At 43.9% G+C, this 26,663-nt stretch overlaps 1 protein-coding gene and 1 pseudogene across 3 annotated transcripts in view; both read right to left on the bottom strand.

The window, feature by feature from the left end:
• On the bottom strand, positions 1-22,861 carry LOC143266880 (cell adhesion molecule CEACAM3-like; annotated as a pseudogene).
• The window catches only part of LOC102907532 (cell adhesion molecule CEACAM1-like), a 161,444-nt gene continuing 156,838 nt past the window's right edge, over positions 22,058-26,663 (bottom strand). For 2 of the 3 annotated variants that reach the window (XM_076573643.1, XM_076573642.1), the window contains exons 5-9: positions 25,790-25,916; positions 25,431-25,560; positions 24,953-25,004; positions 23,892-23,916; positions 22,058-22,207 (exon numbers count right to left, since the gene is read on the bottom strand). In XM_076573643.1, coding sequence (XP_076429758.1) covers positions 24,993-25,004; positions 25,431-25,560; positions 25,790-25,916 — 269 coding nt within the window. In that variant the 3' untranslated portion in view covers positions 22,058-22,207; positions 23,892-23,916; positions 24,953-24,992. The remainder of the gene's footprint in view (positions 22,208-23,891; positions 23,917-24,952; positions 25,005-25,430; positions 25,561-25,789; positions 25,917-26,663) is intronic. The other variant, XM_076573638.1, reaches the window with a different exon arrangement.

The raw sequence follows: 26,663 nt of genomic DNA, 5'->3' as shown, positions 1-26,663 counted from the left end.
TCAAGGTGCTGCCCAATGACTCTTTGCTAAGAACATTTGCAAGTAGAGATATATGAAGAAAGGGACAAAAGGGTACACAGTGTGACTTGTTGGGTCCCACTGCAGCCTCCTGACAGGGTCTATGCTGAGGGTGCTGTTGTTGTGGTACAGCTTCATCCTGTCTGTGAGCTTAAGTAGCTGGCCATCAAAGAACCAACTGATGGCAGGTCAGGAACACAGAGTTCAGTTCTTTGACTGTGGTGTTGGTGACTTGGATGAAGGACAGAGTCACTGGCTCTGTGGATCAACATTGGAGGGGACCAGCTGAGAGTCCTTCACCCTCAGAGATCTTAGCCAGCTCCTAGGGCTCATAGAATAAAATGACCCTCTGCAAAATCACATGTTTGGGTTCAAGATAGGGTGTGTAAGGAGTGAGCTGAATCTTCCTTGTACAGAGATCTCCCACAGTGAATCCTGACTCAGGATATTAGTGTAGATTTCACATGGGCTCCTCTTCAGCCCATGTGTCCAGAAATCTCTTGGTATGTGGGGGGTGTATTTCCCATTGATTTTTGTGCAAATTCTTGCTCACACTTTCTGTGAGTTAGAACAGTCAGGTCCCTCCATCTTAAAATAGCTTTCTGTGTCTTTTTAATTAAATAATTTGTGGGCCATTCTGGTCAGGTGTTTGATGTTGATTGACATGAACCAGGGGGCCCTATAAGAATCCTGAGTCCATGAAATGATCTAGAGGAGTGAAGGTCACCTAGTAGGTCTCCATGGTGGGGAGGCTGGAGATGTGGCTGTGGACAGATAGCTTGTTCAACCCACAGACAGTATGACCCTGACTCAGTGACTGTGTGTTCCTTGTCTCAGTTTCCTTATAATAGGACACATGGTAAATGATCATCACCATGCCTGCAAGTTAACCTTAAATGTGAACAATAACCTGACTTTCCACCAAGTGGTGTCTGTTAGTATTTGCCTGCAAGAAATAGTCCCTGGTCCAGACCCCTGGAGGGCAAAGTGCTGCCATTCATAAACTTTTTCTTCTATCTCTTTAGGACTCTTGACCTTCCTGGGTGGTCTCAGAAGACCATCAGAACAGCTGGCTGGTTGCCTTTCATATCTCTCCACCTAGGCTGAGCACACTGAGTCTCAGAAGGAGATGCCCAGGCGACCTACTTCAGACATGGCTCTCAGAGGCTGTCAGTAGGCTCCCAGTCTGCAATCCATCATTGTCCTCTGTCATCTCCAACAGGAAGTCAAATTCCAACCCAGTCTAAAGCTTCCCAGGATTTCTGGTCCAGTCTGGCATGGACTTCTTTAGCAAAGCTATTGAAGGCCATCTCTCTGTTAGACCTCATAATTTCCATAGCCAGGCCGTGTCTGATTCCTGAAGGGTCCTTATGAAGGCCATGTTCATGGTGAGCACATAAGATTCTGGGCAGAGTCTGACATGCCTGGGCTAAGTTACCTCATCCCCTCTTCCCTGAGGGTGGATTCAAGTGAGGCATCCTGATTTATTGCTGTTTTTTCTCACACATTAATATGTGCCTTTTACTGAATGCTTGAACCACAATGTGGAGACCATAACACAGAGTCATCCAGGACTGACAACCCTATGTGTGAAGTAGGAGTAGTTCCACCCATGATCCAGAGTGCTGGAGTCCAGGTCCAGTGAGGTCCTGTGCAGCAAGATGAATGTGTGAAGTTGCTGAAGAACAATGAATCTGACCACTGGTTGCCCTCAGTCTGATGGTCGGGACTAGCTCAGGCTGTTTTTAGTTATACAAGTTCTAATGCATTCAAGCATGAGCAGTTTCAAATCATTTCTCTTTATTCCTTTCCCAAGGATCATTAACATTTATTCATTTTTGTTTCTCTTCTTCATCTCACTCCCTTGATGTCATTGACCTTTACCCCATATCATTATAGTGCTAGCCAAATGATTATATCTAGCCAGGCACATCTTCTTCATACTGTGCCAGAGCCAGCAGCAAACGTGGTTACAAAGTAAGAGATTTAAACCCCGTGATTAGTTCTTTTTTTTTTGTGATATATATTTTTTATTTTACAATACCATTCAGTTCTACATATCAGCCATGGGTTTCCCTATTCTCCCCCCTCCCACGCCCTCCCCTTACCCCCAGCCCACCCTCCATTCCCACCTCCTCCAGGACAAGTCCTCCCCCGAGGACTGTGATCGACTTGGTAGACTCAGTCCAGGGAGGTCCAGTCCCTTCCTCCCAGACTGAGCCAAGTGTCCCTGCATAAGTTCCTGGTTTCAAACAGCCAACTCATGGAATGAGCACAGGACTTGGTCCCACTGCCTAGATGCCTCCCAAACTGATCAAGCCAATCAACTGTCTCACCTATTCAGAGGGCCTGATCCAGCTGGGAGCCCCTCAGTCTTTGGTTCATAGTTCATGTGTTTCCATACATTTGGCTATTTTTTTCTTCAATAATTGAGTAAAACTGAAATTTATTATATGCCACAGTCGTCCTAGGGACCTCCATGCTATATATATAGCCTCTATGGTTCTATGGGTTGTGGTCTGATTGTTCATTTTATATCTAGAATCCACCAATGAGTGAGTACATACCATAACTGTCTTTCTGGGTTTGGGTTACCTCACTCAGGATGATTTTTTCTAGTTCCATCCATTTGCCTGCAAATTTCATGCTTTCATTGTTTTTCTCTGCTGAGTAGTACTCCATTGTGTATATGTACCACATTTTTTTCATCCATTCTTCCGTTGATGGGCATCTAGGTTGTTTCCAGGTTCTGGCTATTACAAATAGTGCTGCTATGAACATAGCTGAGCATGTATCTTTATGGTATGAATCAGCATTCCTTGGGTATATGCCCAAGAGTGGGATGGCTGGGTCTTGAGGTAGTTCGATTCCTAATTTTCTGAGAAACCGCCATACTGATTTCCATAGTGGTTGTACAAGTTTACATTCCCACCAACAGTGGAGGAGTGTTCCCTTTGCTCCACATCCTCTCCAACATTGGTTGTCATTGGTGTTTTTGATCTTAGCCATTCTAACAGGTGTAAGGTGGTATCTCAGAGTCGTTTTGATTTGCATTTCTCTGATGATTAAGGATGTTGAGCATTTCTTTAAATGTCTTTCAGCCATTTGTAGTTCTTGTTTTGTGAATTCTCTGTTTAGCTCTTTAGCCCATTTTTTAATTGGACTGTTCAGTGCTTTGATGTCTATTTTCTTGAGTTCTTTATATATTGTGGAGATCAATCCTCTGTCAGATGTGGGGTTGGTGAAGATCTTTTCCCACTCTGTTGGCTGTCTTTTTGTCTTATTGACTGTGTCTTTTGCCCTGCAAAAGCTTCTCAGTTTTGAGAGGTCCCATTTATTAATGGTTGTGCTCAGGGTCTGTGCTGTCGGTGTTTTATTTAGGAAATGGTCTCCAGTGCCAATGCGTTCAAGAGTGTTTCCTATCTTCTTTTCTATTAAGTTTAGTGTAACTGGATTTATGTTTAGGTCTTTGATCCACTTGGACTTGAGTTTTGTGCATGGTGACAGATATGGATCTATTTGTAATCTTTTACATATTGACATCCAGTTATGCCAGCACCATTTGTTGAAGATACTTTCTTTGTTCCATTGTATAGTTTTGGCTCCTTTGTCAAAAACCAGGTGTTCATATGTGCATGGATTAATGTCAGGGTCTTCAATTTGATTCCATTGGTCCATATGTCGGTTTTTATACCAGTACCAAGCTGTTTTTATTACTATAGCTCTATAGTAGAGTTTGAGGTCCGGGATGGTGATGCCTCCAAGGGTTGCTTTATCGTATAGGATTCTTTTAGCTATCCTGGGTCTTTTGTTCTTCCATATGAAGTTGAGTATTTTTCTTTCCAAGTCTGTGAAGAATTGTGTTGGGATTTTGATGGGGATTGCGTTGAATCTGTAGATTGCTTTTGGTAAGATTGCCATTTTTACTATGTTAATCCTACCTATCCATGAGCATGGGAGATCCTTCCATTTTCTGATATCTTCTTCAATTTCTTTCTTTAGAGATTTAAAGTTCTTATCAAAAAGGTCTTTCACTTGTTTAGTTAGTGTTATCCCAAGGTATTTTATATTATTTGTGGCTATTGTAAAGGGTGATGTTTCTCTGACTTCTTTCTCAGCCCTTTTATCATTTGTGTATAGGAGGGCTACTGATTTTTTTGAGTTGATCTTGTATCCTGCCACTTTACTGAAGGAGTTTATCAGCTGTAGAAGTTCCCTGGTAGAGTTTTTGGGGTCACTTATGTATACTATCATATCATCTGCAAATAGTGAAAGTTTGACTTCTTCCTTGCCAATTTGTATCCCTTTGATCTCCTTTTGTTGTCTTATTGCTCTAGCTAGAACTTCTAGTACTATATTGAATAAATATGGGGAGAGTGGACAGCCTTGTCTTGTTCCTGAATTTAGTGGTATCGCTTTGAGTTTCTCTCCATTTAATTTGATGTTTGCTGTTGGCTTGCTATAAATTGCTTTTATTATGATTAGAAATGTTCCTTGTATTCCTATTCTTTCTAAGACCTTTATCATGAAGGGGTGTTGGATTTTGTCAAAGGCTTTTTCAGCATCTAGGGAGATGATCATGTGGTTTTTTTCTTTCAGTTTGTTTATATGGTGTATTACATTGACTGATTTCCGTATGTTGAACCATCCTTGCATCCCTGGGATGAATCCTACTTGGTCGTGATGGATGATTGTTTTGATGTATTCTTGGATTCGGTTTGCCAATATTTTGTTGAGTATTTTTGCATCAATGTTCATGAGGGAGATTGGTCTGTAGTTCTCTTTCTTTGTTGCATCTTTGTGTGGTTTGGGTATCAGGGTAATTGTAGCCTCATAAAAAGAGTTTGGTAGTGTTCCTTCTGTTTCTATTGTGTGGAACACTTTGAAGAGGATTGGTATTAGTTCTTCTTTGAAAGTCAGGTAGAATTCTGCACTGAAACCATCTGGTCCTGGGCTTTTTTTAGTTGGGAGACTTTTGATGACTGTTTCTATTTCTTTAGGGGTTATTGGTCTATTTAAATGTTTTATCTGGTCTTGATTTAATTTTGGTATTTGGTATTTATCCAGAAAATTGTCCATTTCTTCCTGGTTTTCCATTTTTGTGGAGTACAGGTTTTTGAAGTATGATCTGATGATTCTCTGGATTTCCTCATTGTCTGTTGTTATGTCTCCCTTTTCATTTCTGATTTTGTGAATTTGGGTGTTCTCTCTTTGCCTTTTGGTTAATTTGGCTAGTGGTTTGTCTATCTTGTTGATTTTTTCAAAGGACCAACTCTTTGTTTCATTGATTTTTTGTATTGTTCTCTTGTTTTCTATTTCGTTGATTTCAGCCCTCAATTTGATTATTTCCTGGCGTCTATTTCTCCTGGGTGAGTTTGTTTCTTTTTGTTCTAGAGCTTTCAGTTGTGCTGTTAATTCATTGGTATGGGATTGCTCCATCTTCTTTATGTGTGCATTTAGAGCTATGAATTTTCCTCTTAGCACTGCTTTCATAGTGTCCCATAAGTTTGGGTATGTTGTACTTTCATTTTCATTGAATTCTAGGAACTCTTTAATTTCTGTCTTTATTTCTTCCTTGACCCATTGATGTTTCAGGTGGGTATTATTCAGTTTCCATGAGTTTGTGGGTTTTCTATAATTTTTGTTGTTATTGAGTTCTAACTTTAAGGCATGGTGGTCTGATAAAATACAGGAGGTTATTCCAATTTTTTTGTATCTGTTGAGATTTGTTTTGTGTCCAAGCATGTGGTCAATTTTTGAGAAGGTTCCATGGGGTGCTGAGAAGAAGGTATATTCTTTTGTGTTAGGATGGAATATTCTGTAGATATCTATTAGGTCCATTTGAGTCATAACATCTGTTAGGTCCTTTATTTCTTTGTTAAGTTTCAGTCTGGTAGATCTATCTTTTGGTGAGAGTGGTGTGTTAAAATCTCCCACTACTAATGTGTGGGGTTTGATGTGCGTTTTAAACTTTAGTAGTGTTTCTTTTATGAATGTGGGTGCTTTTGTATTTGGAGCATAAATGTTTAGAATCGAGACTTCATCTTGGTGGATTTTTCCTGTGATGAATATGTAATGTCCATCCTGGTCTCTTTTGATTGATTTTAGTTTGAAGTCTATTTTATTAGATATTAGGATAGCTACACCAGCTTGTTTCTTAGGTCCATTTGCTTGGAAAACCTTTTCCCAGCCCTTTACTCGGAGGTAGTGTCTGTCTTTGGAGTTAAGGTGTGTTTCTTGTATGCAGCATATGGATGGGTCCTGTTTTCTAATCCATTCTGTTAGCCTGTGTCTTTTTATAGGTGAGTTGAGACCATTGATATTGATGGATATTAATGACCAGTGATTGTTAATTCCTGTTATTTTTTTGGTTGTGTTGTGTTGTCCTTCTGTGGTGTATGTTGGTGTAGGATTATCTATTGTTTGATTTTTCATGGATGTGTTTAGCTTCTTTGGGTTGAATTTTCCCTTCTAGTGCTTTCTGTAGGGCTGGGTTTGTGGACAGGTATTGATTAAATCTGGTTTTATCCTGGAATATTTTGTTTACTCCGCCTATGGTGATTAAGAGTTTTGCTGGGTATAATAGTCTGGGTTGGCATCCATGGTCTCTTAGTGTCTGCATGAGGTTTGTCCATGATCTTCTATCTTTCATAGTCTCTATTGAGTAGTCTGGTGTTATTCTGATGGGTTTGCCTTTATATGTTACTTGGTCCTTTTCCTTTGCAGCTCTTAATATTTTTTCTTTATTCTGTGTGTTTAGTGTTTTGATTATTATGTGGCGAGGGGACTTTTTTTTTGGATCCAGCCTATTCGGTGTTCTGTAAGCTTCTTGTATCTTCATAGGTATTTCTTTCTTTAGGTTAGGGAAGTTTTCTTCTATGATTTTGTTGAATATATTTTCTGTGCCTTTGAGTTGGTATTCTTCTCCTTCTTCTATCCCTATTATTCTTAGGTTTGGTCTTTTCATGGTGTCCCAAATTTCCTGGACGTTTTGTGTTAGGACTTTTTTGTCTTTATTGTTTTCTTTGACTGACGAATCTCTTTTCTCTATCGTGTCTTCAGTGTCAGAGATTCTCTGTTCCATCTCTTGCAATCGGTTGGTTATGCTTGTTTCTGTAGTTCCTGTTCATTTTGTCAGGATTTCTATTTCCAGCATTCCCTCAGCATGTGTTTTTTTTATTGTCTCAAATTCATTTTTCAGATCTTGGAATGTTTCTTTCATCTGTTTAATTGCTTTTTCTTGGCTTTCTTTGATTTCTTCCCATTTTTTGTTCGTTTTTTCTTCCATTTCTTTAAGGGAGTTTTTTATTTCCTCTTTAATGGAGTTTTTCATTTCCTCTTTAAGGGAAGTTTTTATTTCCTCTTTAAGGGAGTTTTTTATTTCCTCTTTAAGGAAAGTTTTTATTTCCTCTTTAAGGTAGTTTTTCAATTCCTCTTTAAGGAAAGTTTTTATTTCCTCATTGAGGGAATGTTTTATTTCTTCTTTAAGGGCCTCTATCATCTTCTTAATGTCATTTTTAGGGTTGATTTCTTCTGTTTCTTCTGTCATGGTACGTTTATGTCTTGCAGGTGTAGAATCACTAGGTTCTGATGTTGCCATATAGGTCTTTATGTTGTTGCCTGTATTTTTGCACTGGCGCCTACTCATCTCTTTCTCTGTGAGGTGCAGGTGGTGTCTGTGTCTGAGAGTGCCTCTCTTGTTCTAATTTTTAGTCTTGGTTTAGTAGGGGTTCTTGGTTAAATTGGTGCTTTTGGGCTATTTCTTCAGGGGCAGCTGATTTCGATCGGTGAATTATATACTTATGATTCTGGTGATCTGGTTTGGTGTCTGGGTAGCGCCTTCTTCTGTGTTCTCAGGTCACTTTTTGTTCATTTGTCAACTCCTCAGCTGATCTTGTTTCTTCAGACTTTAAACTGTAGGCATCTGAATCCTCTCCCAGATGGGTTTCAGCTGAGCAGGGTAGTCTCACCAACACCTCCAAGTTGTTGGGTTTCACAGGATCAGCAGCTGGGCCCTGGGTTGTCCTCAGACGGAGTGTTCAGATTCGTTCTGGTTCTGACCCACGGAGATAGCTTCTTCCCCAGATGTTGGGGTTAGGGGCGTCCCTGTTCCAAGCTGTGTCTGCTTGTCTCCGTCCCTGGGCCTGTTTACCTCTGCGGTCCGCCGCCGGGCCTGTATGTCCCTGTCAGCTGCCGCTGGGTCTGTCTGCCTCTGGGGGCCGCCACCAGGCCTGAATGTCCCTGTGGGCCGCTGCACGTCTACCTCAGCGGGCTGCCGCTGGGCCCGTCTTCTTCCACAGGCCGCCGCCACAGGCCTACCTGCGTCTGCTTGTCTTCGCCGCCGGGCCTGTCTACCTCTGTGGACCGCCGCTGGGCCTGAATGTCTCTGCTGGCTGCCGCCGGGCCTGAATATCTCTGTCGGCTGCCGCCGCTGGGCCCGTCTACCTCAGCGGGCTGCTGCTGGGCCCGTCTACCTCCGCGGGCCGCCACCGCAGGCCTACCTGCGTCTGCTTGTCTCTGCCGCCGGGCCTGTCTACCTCTGTGGGCCGCCGCTGGGCCTGAATGTCTCTGCCGGCTGCTGCGGGCCTGAATGTCCCTGTTGGCCGCTGCTGCCGGGCCCGTTTACCTCAGCGGGCTGCCGCTGGGCCCGTCTACTTCTGTGGGCCGCCGCTGGGCCTGAATGTCTCTGCCGGCTGCCGCTGGGTCTGAATATCCCTGTCGGCTGCCGCCGCTGGGCCCGTCTACCTCCCCCGGCCCCCGCCGCAGGCCTACCTGCGTCTGCTTGTCTCTGCCGCCGGGCCTGTCTCCCAGCTCTTTTCTGATAAAAGCTTATTTACAAGTCAGTCCGTAATTTAACTCCAGTGAGCGGAGCCTTTGTAAGTATAAACGTGAGTATACACATTGTAGTGTTTATGTGCTTATCTATTCTGTTTTTCTTATGGCTGCCATAACTTTAAAGAGGAAAGGCTTAGGCCTGGAAATGTAGCTTTGTTGGGAGAGCACTTGCCGAACGCACACGAGTCCCGTGATTAGTTCTTAACAATAGGATACTTTTATATTTTTGTAACCAGCTGAGTGTATTGTCATGCCTAGGATATCATGTTCAGGTGTTTGCCAATTTTTAAGTAATCTGTATATCACTTTTATGTGGACTACAGTTATAATCCTATTCTTGATAAGTTCTCAAAATAGTAATGATTAATACTAAGTCTTTAACTGCTGGGACTAAATTTCTATTCTTATAGGCAATTTCTGCATGTACTTTTCTTTTAAGGGAAGTGGGAGATTTAGATTCCTTTATTGATATTTTGACATTGGAAAAATATTTGGGTGTTCATGTCCTGGCACCAGAGAAATGTCTGACCTTTCATGTCCTATATCTTTTCCTCATATGTTCCTATAAGTTTTAATGTCATCTTTTAAGAAACCATTTTCCAATTTCTTAAGTCTTTGGATTATATTTATCTCTCTCTGGAATTGAATAAGCAATAATCATTAACCTTAGTGAGTTCCTCTTGTTCACTCAAGATGACTGCAAAGGCAGCCATAGGTCACCAGAGACACCGTTTCTGTAACAGAACAGAGCTTTTGTTTCCAGTAAACTCAGGCTCAATCACAACTAAAAAAGCAAAACTAAGAGTTACCATAAGAATAAGCATAGCCAAAGCAAGAGAGGCCTGAAGCCGATGAGCTCCCTAGGATCAGAGCAGAGGTCTACAGTATTGTGTCCATAGGTCCTTCCAAATGGTTGGAATTCTCCAAAGGGTTGCCTGGCTCTGCCTCCTGAGTGCTGGGCTTAAAGGTGTGTGCCAACACTGCCCAGCTGCAATCACATTATTTAATAAGCTAGCAACCCAATTTGTTTTAGTTGTTACATTTCTATAGAATTTAACCGAGAATTTCTAGAAAGCAACTTAAAGAGCAGAGCCACATTCTCAGTAATGAACCACAGATAAGAGCATACCCAATATATAGTTTAAAATTATGAATCCCGTTCCTTTATTTTATCTACCACGAAAATCAAACATTCATCCAAACATTTGTAGACAACCAAAAAAAAAGAGAATATCCTCTATACACTGAATGATTAATATCTCTGGAAATTTAAACAGCATTGACTTAGCATTCGAAGTCCTGACCGCAACTGTTCTTTACCAGAAGTTGGGCCCATTTAAACTTCCTCTTTCTCACATAAGAGACTACTAATAATGAGTTATTTCCACCACTGGGGAAAAACAGAAAACATTTCCTGTGAAGGGATCTTTAATATCGAGTTATTCCTGGTCTGAGGGAAAAATAAAAAACATTCACACCAAGGTTAAGCAAACAGACAACAAAATTCTAAGCTCTGGGCTTGCTTGCTTGTTCAGCCAGCAGCAGTGAGGCCCACCTGTTGATTCTTTGTAATTCAGATATGGACATTCTGTGCTGGCAGGTAGAAAGAACTCAGACGTTTAGCAATCCTGACATTTTTATATTGGAAAGAATCTTTTCTTCCTCCATTACTACTGGGTGTTGTGCCCAGATCTCCACTCCCAGAGAGACCGCTGAAGATGAGCATGCCAGAATGCAAAAGCAAGGCTTTATTCAGGAGCAAATACAAGCATAGGCAGGGACCTCATCAAGCACATCCAATGCAGTGGAGGAGGTACTCAGCCTGATGGAGCACAGCTTTTAAAGGCAAAAACCACAACATTACAATAGCAGGGGACATGCAGAAGAACATACTGCCCTTCAGCAACTTGGGTCAGACCTGCTTCAACAGTGACTTGTGTAGTGATGGGAGAGGCTAAGAGGGAAGAGAGAAAAATCTATCATATTAGGACCTTTGCATTTGGTAGAAATTTGAAATGTGTGTTCTACTCTCAGCCTTGGTGTGTGTGTGTGTCTATTGGAGGAAGGTCAGCAGCATCACCTCCATTCATCAGTACCCTGAATCTTTCCACTGTATGAAACTGTCTTATCGGTGTCTACACAGCTCACCTCTCACTGCCCCCAGATCCCTGCTCACACTCAGAATCTTTGGTGAGTGTAGACATGTCTTGTCTGATCTCCTCCTCTAAAGACTCTGTGCCTTCATTTTATGACCTTTCCCTGCTCTGTTTCTTCTGAAGTGCTTGTCAACCCCTGAGCCCATCTTACAGTGCACATGGAACTCCACAGATGCACTGATAACTTGAAAGTTTTCCATTATCATACATAGCATGTAGGCTCTTTCATCTTTCTGAGTGACGTTCCAGAAGAGCAAGGATCCATTGGGGTATATCATCTCTCTGCCGATGTATGCAAACCCTGTTTCTCTTGTACTACTGAATTAGAAATCATGCAATTTGATTACACTTGACAACAGTTTTTTTTCCCTTGTACCAGGAAAAGAACTGGACTGTCGCTGGCACATTGTGGACACATAGAAGAACATTCTTCCCTTCAGCAATTTGGGGTGGAACAGCTTCAACAATGACTTTTGTAGTGATGGGAGAGGCTAAGAGGGAAGAGAGAAAAATCTATCATTATTAGGACCTTTGCATTTGGTAGAAACTGGAAACCTAAGTGTGTTCAACTCTCAGCCTTGGTGTGTGTGTCCTGTTGGGGGGAGGTCAGCAGCATCACCCCCATTCATCAGTACCCCTGAATCTTTCCACTGTATAAAACTGTTTTCTTGGTGTCTATACAGCTCACCCCTCACTGCCCTCAGATCCCTATTCACACTCAGATTCTTTGGTGAGTGTAGGCATGTCTTGTCTGACCTCCTCTTCTCAAGACTCTGATCCTTCATTTTATGACCTGTCCCTGCTCTGTTTCCTCTGAAGTGCTACACTTAAGCCCACCTTCTAGATTTCCTTGCTGCTCTGTCTTCCTGTTCAGTAGTAGCAGGGCTTTGTGAGGAGGACTAGTTTGATTTTGGTTTAAACCCCACTGCCTGGAACAGACTCAGACACCTGTGACCAAATCAGTGTCCCAGAGCCTAGGGTTTATTTGTAGATTTCTCCGGGTCCTATGTAATGATGCTGTTGTTTACTCACCCCCTTTTGAGTTTGACCTGGAGAGTCACCCTGATGGAGTTGTCAACTTGAGTCTTCAGTATCGAGTGGCCAGTGCTAATAAACTTAAAATGGGCAACAACTGAGTTTTTCTGTCCCACTTCCCAATTCCCATCCATTGTGAGCTTCCTGATGGTCTCAGGCTTCAAGCAGAGCCAGATGTCCATTTTTCCCAGGCTCTTTCTCTCTCACAGAAGACCCCATCTAGCCTCTGAGCTCCCCAGCTCTCTACTCCAGAGGAATGTCTCCTCACCTGTGAGCAGGAGTCCCCTCCAGGAGACCTGTCTTTTGTGGAGAGGGGCTGAGGTGAGCTCCATATTCTCTGCTGTGGGCTAGGCTGTTCCTCTTGGAAGGAGATTTGCCTCTCAGGCTCCTGGCAAGCTGGGCTCCTCTGGTGTCTGCTCTGCTTTTCTACCCAGAACCTAGCCTCCTCACAAAGGAGGGCAACCTCCTGGAGTCAGATGGGTGGAGTCTGTATGTGTTCATTGCTCTGTTCTTCTGTGAGTGCTGCCTCCCATTCTTCTTTTCCTTTCTGGTTCAGTGTTCTAGAACATACTTTGAGCTGAAAGGCTAAGAAGTGTCCTGTGCCCCAAGAGAACAGCAGCTCACCCCAGGGCATTGTCCCTGAACTTTCTATAGTCAAGAGTGTATTTCCTTGGAACAAAAACCCAGCAGAGCCCAGTCTGCCCTGTGATCTCAATGCTCTGGGAAGGTGGGATTTACTCCTGGTAGTGAGTGGCAGTCTTCTCTAGGGGCTGGAAAAGGTATAGCTGAGTGATGACTGGGGAGGGCCCAGACCTATCATCACTAGTGTCACCTATCAGGTGTCTGATCCATGGATAAATGCTATCTCAGGGGTTTGTATCTTGGTGTGCAGGAGTAGGTGACCTGTGTGTCCTAGAAAGAGTACCATGTGCTCCAGCTTCCTATGGACGGCACCAGGACCCCAACTTCCTGTGCTGGCTGAATGTGATTCAGGTCTGTCCATGGCCTCCCTGACCTTTCAGGGATGCCTTTGTTCTCCTTGGTGATTGCCCTATGATATCCTTGTCTGTTCTCACGGATGATAAGAGGAGGGAGGGGACTTCATAAGGTCTCCTTGCAGAGTGGGTGTCTCAGTGACACAGGGAATGATTATGTGAGGAGCTCCAGGTCTGTTGGACCTGGGTTGGAAACAAGGCTACAAGATAGGTTCCCACCTCAAGGAGTTTTTCCTGTTGATTATGTGGTTTATTGTCGCCCCCTGTTGTTCATGAGGAGACCTGCAGCTCATGTTTGGGCTACTACAAGGATGGTAGCCAAGCTCTAAAGGCTGTAATGAAGCTGAGCACTAGTTTCCCAGGAAGGTCCCAGTGTGCAGCTGCCTTTGAGGATCTAGGTAGATTTTTTTTGCTGGAGACTATAATAGCTGAGGTAAGACTCACTGCCATTTTGATCTGCAGTTCCATGAAGACTGATGATGTTGAGCCCCCTTTTCAATGTGTTTATTAGATTTTTTGTATATCTTGTTTAGGGCAGTAATATCCAAGTCCTTTGCTCACTCTAAAATAGTTTTATTTGACTTTTAAATTTCAAAGTAAAGTACATTCATTCACTAACAATAACACATTTTAGCGTTGTAACATAAAATGAAAACCAAACCAAAACCTGCAAGCTACTCAGTTTTGGTAATTCTTGGTGTGTTAGTCTTAGAGATTCAGAGCCATTTAATTGGCATTCCCTGGAATTTTCAAAAATTCCCGTTATGATGATTTAAGCATACTTTGGACAGCCTTCGCTCTCTATAACTGTTATAGCTCGAATTCTTATTTAAAGAATAATGCACCCTAAGTTGGTAGTACTTACAAGAACTGCATTGTACAAGGACATTTAAAAGATGAAAAAAATAATTTCACATTTGTGGTCCCAGTAAGGTTGCAGCAAAGAGTCTCATGTGGATGTTGCTTGTTAAGGACCTGTTTTGCATCAAAACCGTGTTCCATGTTGAAAAGTACAGCATGTATGTGAACTCAGTAGGGAGTATTTTGTCTCTGTAAAATTACCCTTTCATGTTCCTCTTTCTATAGGTTGTACCATGCCTCTGTATATTTAATTACATGTGTACATGCATACATTATATAGGCTAGGATCCACACACAAGAAAAAACATGTGGTTTTTCCCTTGAGATTGAGTGATCTCATTTAACAGTATACTTTCTAAGTCTATCCACTTTAGTGTAAATTTTGTGATTTCATTTTTCTCTAGAGATGAATACTATTTCATTTGGTATATGCACTAGACTTGCATTATGCATTCATCTGTTGATGGACATCTATTTTGGTTCCATCTCCTTGCTATATTGAATAGAGCAGCAGTAATCATGGGGTGCCAATATCTCTATGGTAGGGTACAGGACCTCTGGGTATATTCCCAGTAAAATAGCTGAGTCCTCTGGTATTTCTAATGTTTTGAGAGACTTCCACAAGCTCTAAATAATGACTGTATTAATTTTCACACTCACCAGTAGAGAATATGTGTTCTTCTTTGTCCACATCCTCTGCCACATTTGTTGTCAGTTATTTTGATTATAGCCAATCTACCTGGGGTGAGCTAGTATCTCACAGTAGATTTAATTTGCATTTCCCTGATGACTAGGGATCACTTTTTTGTCCTGAGTTGTATCAGTTATTTTTTCTGAACACAAAAGCTGTACCGTAAAGATGACTTTTAAATATGTTTTTTTTTCTGTTCCTTGGGTTGTCATTTCAGTTTGTAGTTTTAATTCATAAACTTACTGTCTTAGGGTTACTATTACTATGATGAAACACCATGATCAAAAGGGGTTTGAGGAAGGAAAGGTTTTCTTTAGCTTACACATCCATATCACTGTTCATCATTGAAGGAAGTCAGGACAGGAACTCAAACAGGGCAGGAACCTGGAGGCAGGAGCTGGTGCACAGGCCCTGGAGGATTGCTACTTACTGGCTTGCTGCTCATGGCTTACTCAGGGTGCTTTCCTGTAGAACCCAGGACCACCAGCCCAGGAATGGCCCCACCCATAATGGGCTGGGCCCTCCTCCATCAAATACTAATTAAGTAAATGTTCTTCAAGCTTGCCTACAGCCTGACCTTTTTTATTGTTTTATTGAATATTTTCATTTATTTTACATACCAACCTGCTGTGGATATCACTCTATATAAATAAAACACTGATGGCCAGTGACCAGGCAGGAAGTATAGGCGGGACAAAGAGAGAGGAGAATTGGGGAAACAGGAAGAAGGAGGAGACACTACAGCCACGGCCAGGACAAGCAGCATGTGAAGACGCCGGTAAGCCACCAGCCACGTGACAAGGTATAGATTTATAAAAATGGGTTAATTTAAGATGAAAGAACAGTTAGCAAGAAGCCTGCCATGGCCATACAGCTTATAAGTGATATAAGCGTCTGAGTGATTATTTTATAAGTGGATTGTGGGACTACGGGGCTTGGGGAATCTGGAGAGAAGCCCTCCAGCAACACCAACCACAGTTTCCCTTCCCTCCTCTCTTCCTGTTCCTGTTCCTTCTCTCCACCTCCCATCAACCCTCCCCCCATCTACTCCTCCTCTGTTTAGTAATGGTCAGCCTCCCATGGGAGTCAACAAAGCATGGCATATCAAGTTGAGGCAAGACTAATCTCCCACTTCATCAAGGCTGGGCAAGGCATGCTAGCATGGGGAATAGGTTCCAAAGAGCCAGCTGAAGCACCAGGAACACCTGATCCCACTGCTAGGGACCCCACAAACAGACAGAGCTACACAACTGTCATCCACATGCAAGGGTCCTAAGTTGGTTCCATGCAGGCTCCTTAGCTGTTGGTCCAGAGTCTGTGAGCTCCCACTAGCTTGGTTCAGTTGTCTCTGTGGGTTTCTCCATCATGATCTTGCCCTCCCTTGCTTATACAATCCCTCCTCCATCTCTTTACCTGGACACCTGGAGTTTGGCCTAGCACTTGACTGTGGCTCTCTGCATCGGCTTCCCTCACTTAATAGATGAAGGCTCTCTGTTGACAACTAGGGTAGTCCCCAATCTGATTACAGAAGGCCAGTTCAGGCACCCTCTCCACCATTGCTATCTGTCTTAGCTGAGGTCTTCCTTTTGGATTCCTTGGAGTTTCCGTGGCACCAGTTTTCTCCCTAACCTCAAAATGGCCTGCTTTATCAAGATACCTCTTTCATTGACCGCTCCCCTCCATCCCATCCCAACTCAACCAACCTGATCACTCATGTTCCCATTCCCCCATTCCACTTCCACACCAATTCCTGTTCAGGGAGAGTTTCCTGTTGCTGAGCCTCCGTACTTCTGTGTCCTTTGATGCCCCAACTAGAAGCCCTGTGTCCCCTCTCAGGCTCTTGTCCTCCCTAGGAGACCCAGCCTTCTCTGTGCTTCCTTCTTCCCACCACTCGCAGGAAATGCTCCCCTCTCCTGTGAGTAGGAGCCCCTGCCAAGGGACCACCAAAGGACACACCTGTCCACGATGGGGTTGTAAGGAACTGCAATTCTCTCTGTCTATGGAGAAGAGTGTCAACTCCAGCATGGCTCCCATGTCCTGCTGCTCTTGTGTCAGCTTTGTTGTCCTTCCTTGAAGCTGAGCTTCCTGGCAGGAGGCAGCACCTCCCAGGGTCACTTCAGCTGAGGCCAAGGTCTGTGTCCCTCACCCTGCCCCACCTCTTCCCGCTCAACGTGGGCCTTCCACTCCTCTCCCCCCTTCTCTCTTTATGGTCCAGTCCTCTAGAACATTCTTTGGGTAGAAAGGCTAATCAGGAACCCTTGGCCTGAAAGAACAAAGGTCACCCAAGGACTGACCTCTGCCATGTCTTTCCCCATCCCTGTCAGCACCAGAGGGAGACCCTGTGCTTCCTAAACCCAATGGTGGATTTCCTCTTGTGACACAGAAACACACTGAGCCCATCTGCCCTTTGTTCTCACTGCTCTGGGAAGGTGGGATTTACTCCCAGCAGGAAGGTGACAGAGATGGCTGTGAGGGCTGGAAAGGAACCAACTGAATGATGACAGGGAAGGGGATGGAACCACTGTCACTGGTGTCACCAATCAAGTGTCTGATCCAGGAATTAGAAGTTTCATGTCCTGGGTGTGCAGGAAGGACTGACCTGTGTGTCCTAAAGAGAGGATGTTGTCTTCATCATCCTATGAATAGCCTCAGGGAGACTCGCTAACATCCTGTGTGGGTTGAGCTGTGGCTGTGATCTGCCCATGTCCTCTTGACCTTTCTGGGATGTCATCTATCTAGGTAACTCCCCTGTGACCACCCTGTCTTTCCCTCTGAGTGACACCAGGAGGGAAGGGACTGTCAGGAGGTAAAGTAGCATCCTCAGAGACATGGAAAGAAGATGGAATGTTAGTAGGCTTGTGGGAGGAACCTCTAGGTGTTTGGACTGGTTGGAATCAGGTGTCTCAGTTAGCTTTCTATTGCTATGACCATGGCAAAAGTAACTTGGGGAGGAGAGGGTTTCTTTTGTCCTATGGTATACAGTCCTATGATGGGAAGTCATAGAAGGAACTGAAACAGAGGCCATGGAGGACTGAGACCACCATCTCAGGGGTGGCATTCCTCACAGTGGGCTGGGCCCTTCCACATCTATTATTAATTAAGAAAATGTTCCACAGACTTAACTACAGGCTGTGGGGGTCTCTGCAAACACCATAGCCCACAGAGTAATAAACAATGTGAGGCAAGAAGGAAATCTTGTTCAACAGGACTCAGGAGCCTGTGTTGGTTCAGACTTCAGGATTCTGGCCCCTGGCAGATTATTTGAGACTGTTTAAATACAGTACAATCTGGAAAAAAGTTTCCTGGTGTATCATAATTTCATATGCACAAGGAGACATAATTACATCGAAACTCTTTTCAAAGCACATGTCACTTCTTCCATGAAATTGGGCTCTGTAGATAGGCTACATGTGTTATCCTGAGGGCCTAGGAGAGGATCTTGTGTGGTCTCCATCATACAGAGAGCACAGCGGTCACCTAGGTTACTAACCATCTCTGGTCCTATATGTGGGTGCCTTGGGGGAGTACATGTAGATAGCACAGAGGTCATTTAGACTATTAACCACTTCTGGTCCTGCTTGTTGGAGCTTGTGGGTACCAGATATGGCCTGGCCCTTCAGATCATGCAGAGATCACCTGGGCTATAGGACATTCACCTCCTGGGCAGAAATCAGGTTATAACTACCCAGCACGTTTAACATTCCTGGTTTTTCCCAGTGCTTATCTGTGAGTGCAAAGACCTTTGTGTTCCCTACAACAGGCTAATCTGATGGAGGCATTTTCTCCATTGAGGTTCCCTCTTCCCAAATGACCCTGGATTTTGTCAAGTTGACAAAAGCATAACAAGCACACCAGGCTTTGAGATTGTGTGTGTGTCTGAGGGAAATATTCTTCTGTGTGTCCCAATGTCTCCATCTGGCCTTCACTATGAGATCTGCAGCTCATCTGTGAGGTGTTGCAAGGAGGCTCCAGATGCTGTGTGGTCCTTTATAGCTGTCTGCAAGTTGCCCAGGGAACCTTTGAATATCTATCTAGCTTTCTTTAGTCTCTTCTTTTAGTCTTTGACTGTTTTGAGAGTTCTTCCAAGTAATTTTCAAAATGGGCTGTTACTGAGAGGTTTGTATCCTTTTTTTCTTTTTTTAAATTTATTTTATAATTTAATTTAATTTTACATATCAGCCACAGATTCCCCCCCCCAGGGCAAGATTCTAGCAAGATAAGTTTCCAACTCCTGCAAAGAAATTAAAGAAAAACTTAAAGAAGGGTGTGGTGGTACATGCCTTTAATCCCAATACTGGGAAGGTATAGGCAGGGGGATCTCTGAGTTTGAAGCCAGCCTTGTCTACAGAGCAAATTTCAGGACAGCCATGCTTAGGCAGTAAAGGAAACCAACAAAAACAGAAAATTGGTGAAGATGTAAATAAACAAGGGGGTCACATTACAGCACCAGCAAAAATCAGAACATGGCAGCTTTGGCCATCTGGTTCTGATTAAGGCCTGTCAATCTTGTTTACCCTCTCAAGAACCAGCTCTCCACATGCCCAGCTGTTGATCTTTTCCAAACAGGGACAGTAGGAGTCCTGAGTATGGGAGATGACTGACTCAGAAGAGAGCGCTGGGCAATACCTCCTTACTAAAAGAAAGTCCAGTCCAAACTACATGAATAGATTAATATAACAAATTAAGACTAACTCACACATCCTTTTAATTACCAAGCTTTTTCTGACTTAGATATAAAGCAACACTCTTTGCTTGGACTTTATATCCCTTTTCTAACTTGACAGAAAAAAAAATGTTCACATTTTAGTAAGCGTCTTAGCACATTATCAAAAATGACCGTGATGTGAGGGAATACTCTCTGTATACAACCCAGAAAAGAAGGCACACATATACTGACATGTTAGCTGTTATTACAGTTTTAGATCATAGAAGACATTTATTCCCCTTGTTTTAACTAGAAAAGAGGAACTTCTAGCCCCACAGTAGAAAAATCATTTTCTCTTCCGCCAATCCTATGCTTAAATCAGAAGTTCCTGGTATTAAAAAAAAGAACCTCTGGATCTCCATCCTCTTCACAATTTATGAGTGATAAGTCTTATATATTATTTTGTACATGTTTACAAGTTTCCATTTTTTATACTGGTGACATTTATTAACCATCTTATGTTTTTTTATATTAGACAGAGTGTTCTCTTATTATTCTCTCCATTAAAAGACTGTCAGTTGGAAAGTGTTAGCTACTATTGGTATTGTTGGAGGCACATGGCTGGGAAAACTCCTATAGAAAGTTCTAAATATATCCTGCAAAACAATGTGCCAACCCAAAAACTGTACCATGGAGTTTGGGTATACCCTCTTTAAGATACACAGAAAGTGGATGGTGGTGGCACACACATTTAATTCCAGCACTTGGGAGGCAGAGCCAGGCAGATATGAATGCATTTACGGCTAGCCTTGTCTACAGAGCAAGTTCTAAGACAGCCAAAATTGTTACCCAGAAAAATCTCTGTCTTGAACCGCCCCCCCCACAAAAAAACCAACATGTCGATTTTTATCATGTGGTAAAAGAGCCCATATTGGAGTCTCTTCTGAGTCTCCCAATTCCATGATCCCATTAGGAATACAGAAGATGAAATTAAAATGGAAAAGTTGGAAGAGGAGGACTGGGATGTGTACCTGACTGCCTGTGGCACAGGAAGTCCTAGGAGTACAGTGATCCTCTGAGGGCTCTCAACACTGGAAACTATTTCAATAATCACTAACCAAGATAATGGTCAAGTCACATGGTCATCTCTATCTTGATAAAGTCACCATCCAAGATGGCAACAAAGTCACTTTGTTTCTTTCTGTGTGGTGAGGTCAGCTCATGATAAATGAGCCCAGACCTCACCAGGGCATGAGTCCATGGGGAACATAGAAATGTGGGCGGCCACTGCTTTATTTCTCAAACAATGGATCTCAAACACGGATATAACAGAAGAAAGTACCCAAAGAGTACAGGTATGTGGGCCCCAAAGAACAAAGTAAAGACACAGAGGAAGGACCGCCATGGTCTTGATCCAAGACAAAGGGTCCATATGTGTCAGCACAGAGGTAACTATGAATGCAAAGTGGTCTCATTTTGATTTTCCTTTGATCTCACTGAGCTCCGAGATAGAAGCTAGGATCCACAAGGCCCTCTGTAGGACTTTACTTAGTGGTCACTGCTCTGTGTTTGCGTACACTCCCTGCCTGTCCCACTATGCCTGTGTATGTGGGTGGTGATAATGTTGGTGGTGATGGTAGTGATGATGGTGGTGATGGTGGTGGTTTGCTGGCATGTATGTCTGTACATTATGTATGTGTCCGGTACACCCTGAGGAGAGAAGATGGTATCAGATCCCCTGACACCACAGTTACAAAAGGTTTTTAGCTGTGTGGTTGATGGGGATCTGAGTCCTCTGGAAGAGCAGCCAAGTGCTTAGATCCACCAAACCACCTTTCCAGCTTCTATCCCTGGCATCCCTTGAGTATGCTCCACTGTATGAAGTCAGGTGGGAACAGGCTTCTAGTCTTCCTGGTCAACTAGGTTCTTTACTGATGCACCCTTTTCAGTCACTATTTTCCTGTCACAGCAGTGGGGCAGAGGTGTACAGGGAGACAGATGAAATTAGAACAGAGGGACCCACAGAGCTAAGTGTTGACAAGAGCAGGAAGTATGAGCAAAAGAGGAATCTGGAGTATGTGATAGGACACTGGACATTCCCCAGAAGGAGAAGGAGCTAGTTTTGGGGAGCTAAGGAGACAGTAGTGTGTGGGAGGAAGACCTGAGAACAGAGTGGGCAAATGTCGAGGAGTGCTTCATGTACTTGCTGAAGGTTTGGCCACTTAGCTTTGTGGGACTAGAGAACAAGTCACAGCTGAGAGGTGAAATAGAATCCCAAACAGACATACATGGGAGATTGTATCTCTCCACCATGGAACTGCAGCTGTTTCCAACCAAGACAGTTTCTGTTTGCAGGATCCTGGATTTCATGGCCTGCCATGTGTACATCAAATTCCTATGATAGGAAATAGGTACAGAGTGGCTGCCTGGACTCCTAGAACTGTACACAAGCAAGACTACATTGTCATTTTTCTAATGGCAGAGATCTCATGCCAGGAACCTGCACACATAGTCACCTAACTGTCAGATGGCTTTCCCCAGTGAAGTCATCCCCTACCACAGCCCATTTTTCTCTGCCAAAGCCAGTTTTCTGGTCACTACTCAGCTGGCTTCATAGCTACATTGGACTTTGTAAACCTCTCTTGCTCTGTGGTCTAAAGGGTGCAATCCCTCACCAGAAATACCTTTCCTGCTAGCCACCGGCTAGCCAATCCATTATCTGCCTTTCTCTCTGCTGACTCTGAAGGCTGGGGCTACAGTGTTGTGTCCTTTGGGGACTCTCCTCCCCTTTCCCCCATAGTGAGGGGCAGGAGACTGGGTATACATGAGCAGCAGCTAATGGGACAGGTCCCATCGCTGTGTTTTTACTTCAGAAGACAGTTGCTGTTGCTGGTGGAGATGGGAATACTGAAGTTATAGATTTGGGTTGCAGGACATTTTTTTTCAGTAAATAATATGAAGCTCCATCCACCTGAAAAGTATGATCATACAGTCAGTCTCAAGACAGAGAGAGATACAGAAACAGAGACACAGACAGACAGACACACAGAACATGGGTGCATCTCAGAGGACAACTTGCAGGAGGGGGTTCTCCATTCACCTCAGGGTTTGGGGACTGAACTCAGATGTCAGATTTGTAAACTGCACTTTACACACTAAAAAAACTCATCTGCACTAAACCTGGTTTGTGTGTGTGTGTGTGTGTGTGTGTGTGTGTGTGTGTGTGTGTGTGTGTGTGTGTTGGTGTGAACCAGCTCTCATGTAGTCCAGGGAGTCCCCATGTTCTCCAGGGACCAAATGCTGTGACTGCAGGTGTGCTCCACTGTAATTCTGTGGATCAAACCAAGGCCAGGGACAGCCAGCAAGCACTCTAGCAATAGGACTACATTGCCAGCCTTTAAATTCTCTAAGTGACCATCTCTATTGCTAAGAAGAATATAAGTCACTATGAGGCTGGAGCCTTCTGGAAAGGAACAGAGACACACATTAGTCTCCTCCTTTAGAGTCAACCCACATGGTCTGTTTGTCCTGCACAGAAAAACATCTCATGGAGGCCTCCTGTACCAGAGACTTTAGAAGACAGTACCTGGCCCACTTTAACATGCAGCTCGTGGTCCCTGGTCATTGTCCACTCACTCCTTGAAGGCCTTTCATCTGCAGTGGCCCTTTGGCCAATGTCCACCCTCACTGTTGAGCATGCCTCTGTGGTGATATTGTATTCCCTAATATATCATGCACCCTAATAAATTTATCTGGGGTCAGAGAACAGAACAGCCACTAGACAGACATAGAGGCCAGAAAATGTTGGCACTCACACCTTTAATCCTAGTCTTCTAGAGGCAGAGATCCATCTGGGTCTCTGTGAGTTCAAAGCCACACTGGAAACAGTCAGGCATGGTGACTCATGCCTTTAATCACAGGAAGTGAGTCTTTAATCCCAGGAACTGATGTCAGAAAGCAGAAAGGTATTTAAGGCATGAGGACCAGGAACTAGAGCTGGTTAAGCTTTCAAGGTTTTGAGCAGCAGTTCAGCTAAGATCCATTTGGATGAGGACATAGAGGCTTCCAGGCTGAGGAAACAGGATCACCTGAGGAACTGGCAAGGTGAGGTGGCAGTGGCTTGTTCTCCTTCTCTGATCTTCCAGCATTCACCCCAATACCTGGCTCCAGGTTTATTTTCATTAATAAGATCTTTTAAGATTCATGCTACATGCCTCCCATCATTCTATAAGAAACCTGCCAGTCTCCTACACGACAAGATGTCTCTTGTCTGAATCCATCTGCCAGACTACAAGGGACTAGGGTGCTGGACAGAGGATGGGTCAGAGTGAGATCCCAGAGCCTGCACTTCTGACTGGTTGGAATGGAGTCTTTCCTTTGAAGACCAGAGCAGGTTCAGATGAGCAGAGAGAAGGGAGAGGGGTGTGGCCCTTCCTCCTTTGGGTCTGTGCTGGGAACTACACAGGGATTAGCTCACCCACACCTGTAACCTCTTTTGTAGTGGGCAGAATGCAGGTGAGCAGCCTAAGGGTGAGAGAGGTGCAGCTCCTTGTCTGCTGCACGAGGAACTAAGGACACACAGTTGTGGCTCTGAGTGTCCCCATCTCTCCAGAGACTTCTGAGAGGAAGCAGACAGTGAAAGTGGCAGCACTTACCTCATTAGGAGAGTTGTCACGTGACCTGGGGAAGCAAGAGAAGAGTAACCAGATCATGGAAGTGCAAAGCTCATCTAAGACTTGTGATTTGTAGATGAACGAGGCTGCAGGAGGTGGTTGCAGATGTGGGGTGGGAGTTGAGGGGTGTGATGCCCAAGTCCAGTTAGAGGATTTGCATCCTCCGGAGTCTGTTTCACAGACTTAGCTTATTAGGACCAGAGGAGAGCTAACAAGAACAGAGACCTGAGTTATTCAGTTCAGGAGTTCTGCAAGTTCACAAAGCCTTGATTATTCTTTCCTCAGTGATACTTGTGACTGCCTTTTTCCTATGACAAGGCGGAGCACAGTGATCCATGGCACCCAGAGCAAACACCACACACAGAGCAGAGCATCTCCCTAAGGGAGAATGAATTCCCACAACCTTCACAGATAGCAGGGAAGGCATTAATGTGAGGAACTTGCTCTTGGCTGGAAAGGGGATGAGGACCTACAGCACCTGAGGGCTGGTGGGTGTTGTGCAATATTTGTATAACTATGTAAAGACATGTTGCTGTTTTACCTTGCCTGCCTAAGGCACCTGATTTTTCTAAGAAAAAGCTGAATGTCTAATAGCAAGGGAGGAGGTGTATGTGGGACATCTGGGCAGGAAGAGTAAGTCGGAGGAGATATTTAGTTCAAAAAAGAAAGAAAAAAAAGAAGCCATGGAGACACCAGGGGCCAGAGAGAAAGACATGGAGGAAGCAGGAAAGTAGGACATACAGAATGAAAGAAAGGTTAAAAGGCTTGAGGGGAAAAATAGATGAACAGAAACAGTTTAAATTAAGGTAAAGGAGCTGGTTGGACAAGAGTAAGCTAAGGCTGAGCATTCATAATTAATAATAAGTCTCCATGTCTTTATTTGGGAGCTACTTGGCAGCCTAAAGGAAATGCCAGCCAGAGGCTGGGAAGAGAAGATCTGCTCTGTACGTCAGACAGGAGACAGTGGCTGGTGTCCACGATGCCGTGGAAGGACAGGTAGGTGGTGGGACCTTTGATTCCTGAAGGTCAGTGCCTTTACTTACTGTGGGTGGACAGGTCCAGTTGTCCTCACTGAGCATGCTCTTACTTCTTGCCCTAAAGAAATGGGAGACACTGTCACTGTTGTTTGGTTCCTCAGTTGGGACCCTGGGAGCCAATGTTTCCTGGGAGCTGCTTGGTGTCCTTGCTGTGCATTCACACCATGGCTGCCACTGCCTTTCTTGGTGCTGCCTCCTTTTCCAATCTAACCAGCCCCTCCTAGTCTTTGATCCTTTTGCCCCATCATATTAGCTGTTTTCTAACTGGTTCTGGGATGGTACTTTGGTTAAGTGGGACATCGCAGGCCAAAGATCTGTTTTTTCAGTGTTCTGCATATTTGGTCTTCACACCCACACCCCTTTGTCTCCCACTGGTGGGTTCTTCTTTCACTTGTCAAGAGGACCCTGATTCTTCTGCCTCCACTATGCTATCTCAGTCCCTCCCTCCATCCCTGCTGCTGTGACAACAAAATAAAGAATTTACTTTTGACTTCTTTTTCTTTTGATGTTTCACATTTGAGGCTTCTTTTGAGGTTTTATTGAGGTTGGATGGCTCATTGGGATTGGTTGGCTCATTGTCCACCTGTTTAATGTCGTTCTCAATCTGTGGCTCCCTGGTGAAAGATGAAGTCAATTTACCTCCAAACTTCACAGGGAAAGGAGTGACTATGACCAACAGACAGTGGATTACAGGACATAGGAAGGCAGTGATATGAGGAACACAGCACACACATAGCAAAGAGAAGAAGATGGGAGTCCAGACACAAAGTGAGGAAAGCCTCTTCCCTTTTCCCAAGCATAGAGGGAATGGAAGAGTAGGTGGAAGGGTGTAAGATACTTCACCTGCCACGATGGCTGCGCCACAGGAAAACCAGTACAAATATTACTGCAATCAGCCCCATTAGACATTGGGCAACAATGCCAATGATACCCCTTAATGAGGGTACATGTTTTGGTTTTGCAGGTTGACCTGTTATGGACAGAAAAGAGAAGCATCACCATAAATTCATCCTCACCGAGCAAGTGGACAAGAACTCTGTGATTGTGTCTGACATCTGTTTGTTCCTTTGGGGAGTGCACTTCCTGTGAGAAGGTAGATTAGGAGAGGTGAGGCAATAAGCAGGGTATTCTCTCCTAGTACTCCTGTAAGTACTATGTTTCTAGGCTGGCCATGTGTCTTCCTTCAAGTCCTTGCCTGTGGCAGGTGGGGAGAGAGTGTGCTTTAGGCAGCAGTCTAATTCATATCTACTCTGGCAGTGCTTGGAAGGATCTGAAGATGGGAGAAAGTCACATAGCAATTTTTACATTAACAGTACAGTTGTTTTTAATGATCACATCTTTTTCTCATTGTCCTAATTGTGGTAAATGTAAATATTCACCTCTCTGGTTCCTGTGGCCAGGAGTTAACTGAAATTATGTTGAGGCTGAGTGTACTCTAAATGGCCACTTTTTCCTCACAGGGACTCTGTCTTAGTCAGAATCTGTGTTGAGGTAATAAAACACCACAATCCAGGGCCACAACCTTAGGGTGGCTGTACCCCCAAAGAGCTGGACCCACCCACACCAATCATCGTTCTAGAAAATGTCCCATAAGATTTCCTGCAGGCCAATCTGGTAGAAGGGAGGCATTTTCTCAACAGGGTTTTTTTATCTTCCCAAATGAGTTAGTTTAAGTCAAGTTGATATAAAACTAGCCAGCACAGATCCCCAACTCTCA

Source organism: Peromyscus maniculatus, chromosome 1 (genome assembly GCF_049852395.1).
Source record: "Peromyscus maniculatus bairdii isolate BWxNUB_F1_BW_parent chromosome 1, HU_Pman_BW_mat_3.1, whole genome shotgun sequence".
Classification (NCBI taxonomy): domain Eukaryota; kingdom Metazoa; phylum Chordata; class Mammalia; order Rodentia; family Cricetidae; genus Peromyscus; species Peromyscus maniculatus.
This window is presented reverse-complemented; position numbering and strand designations above follow the sequence as displayed.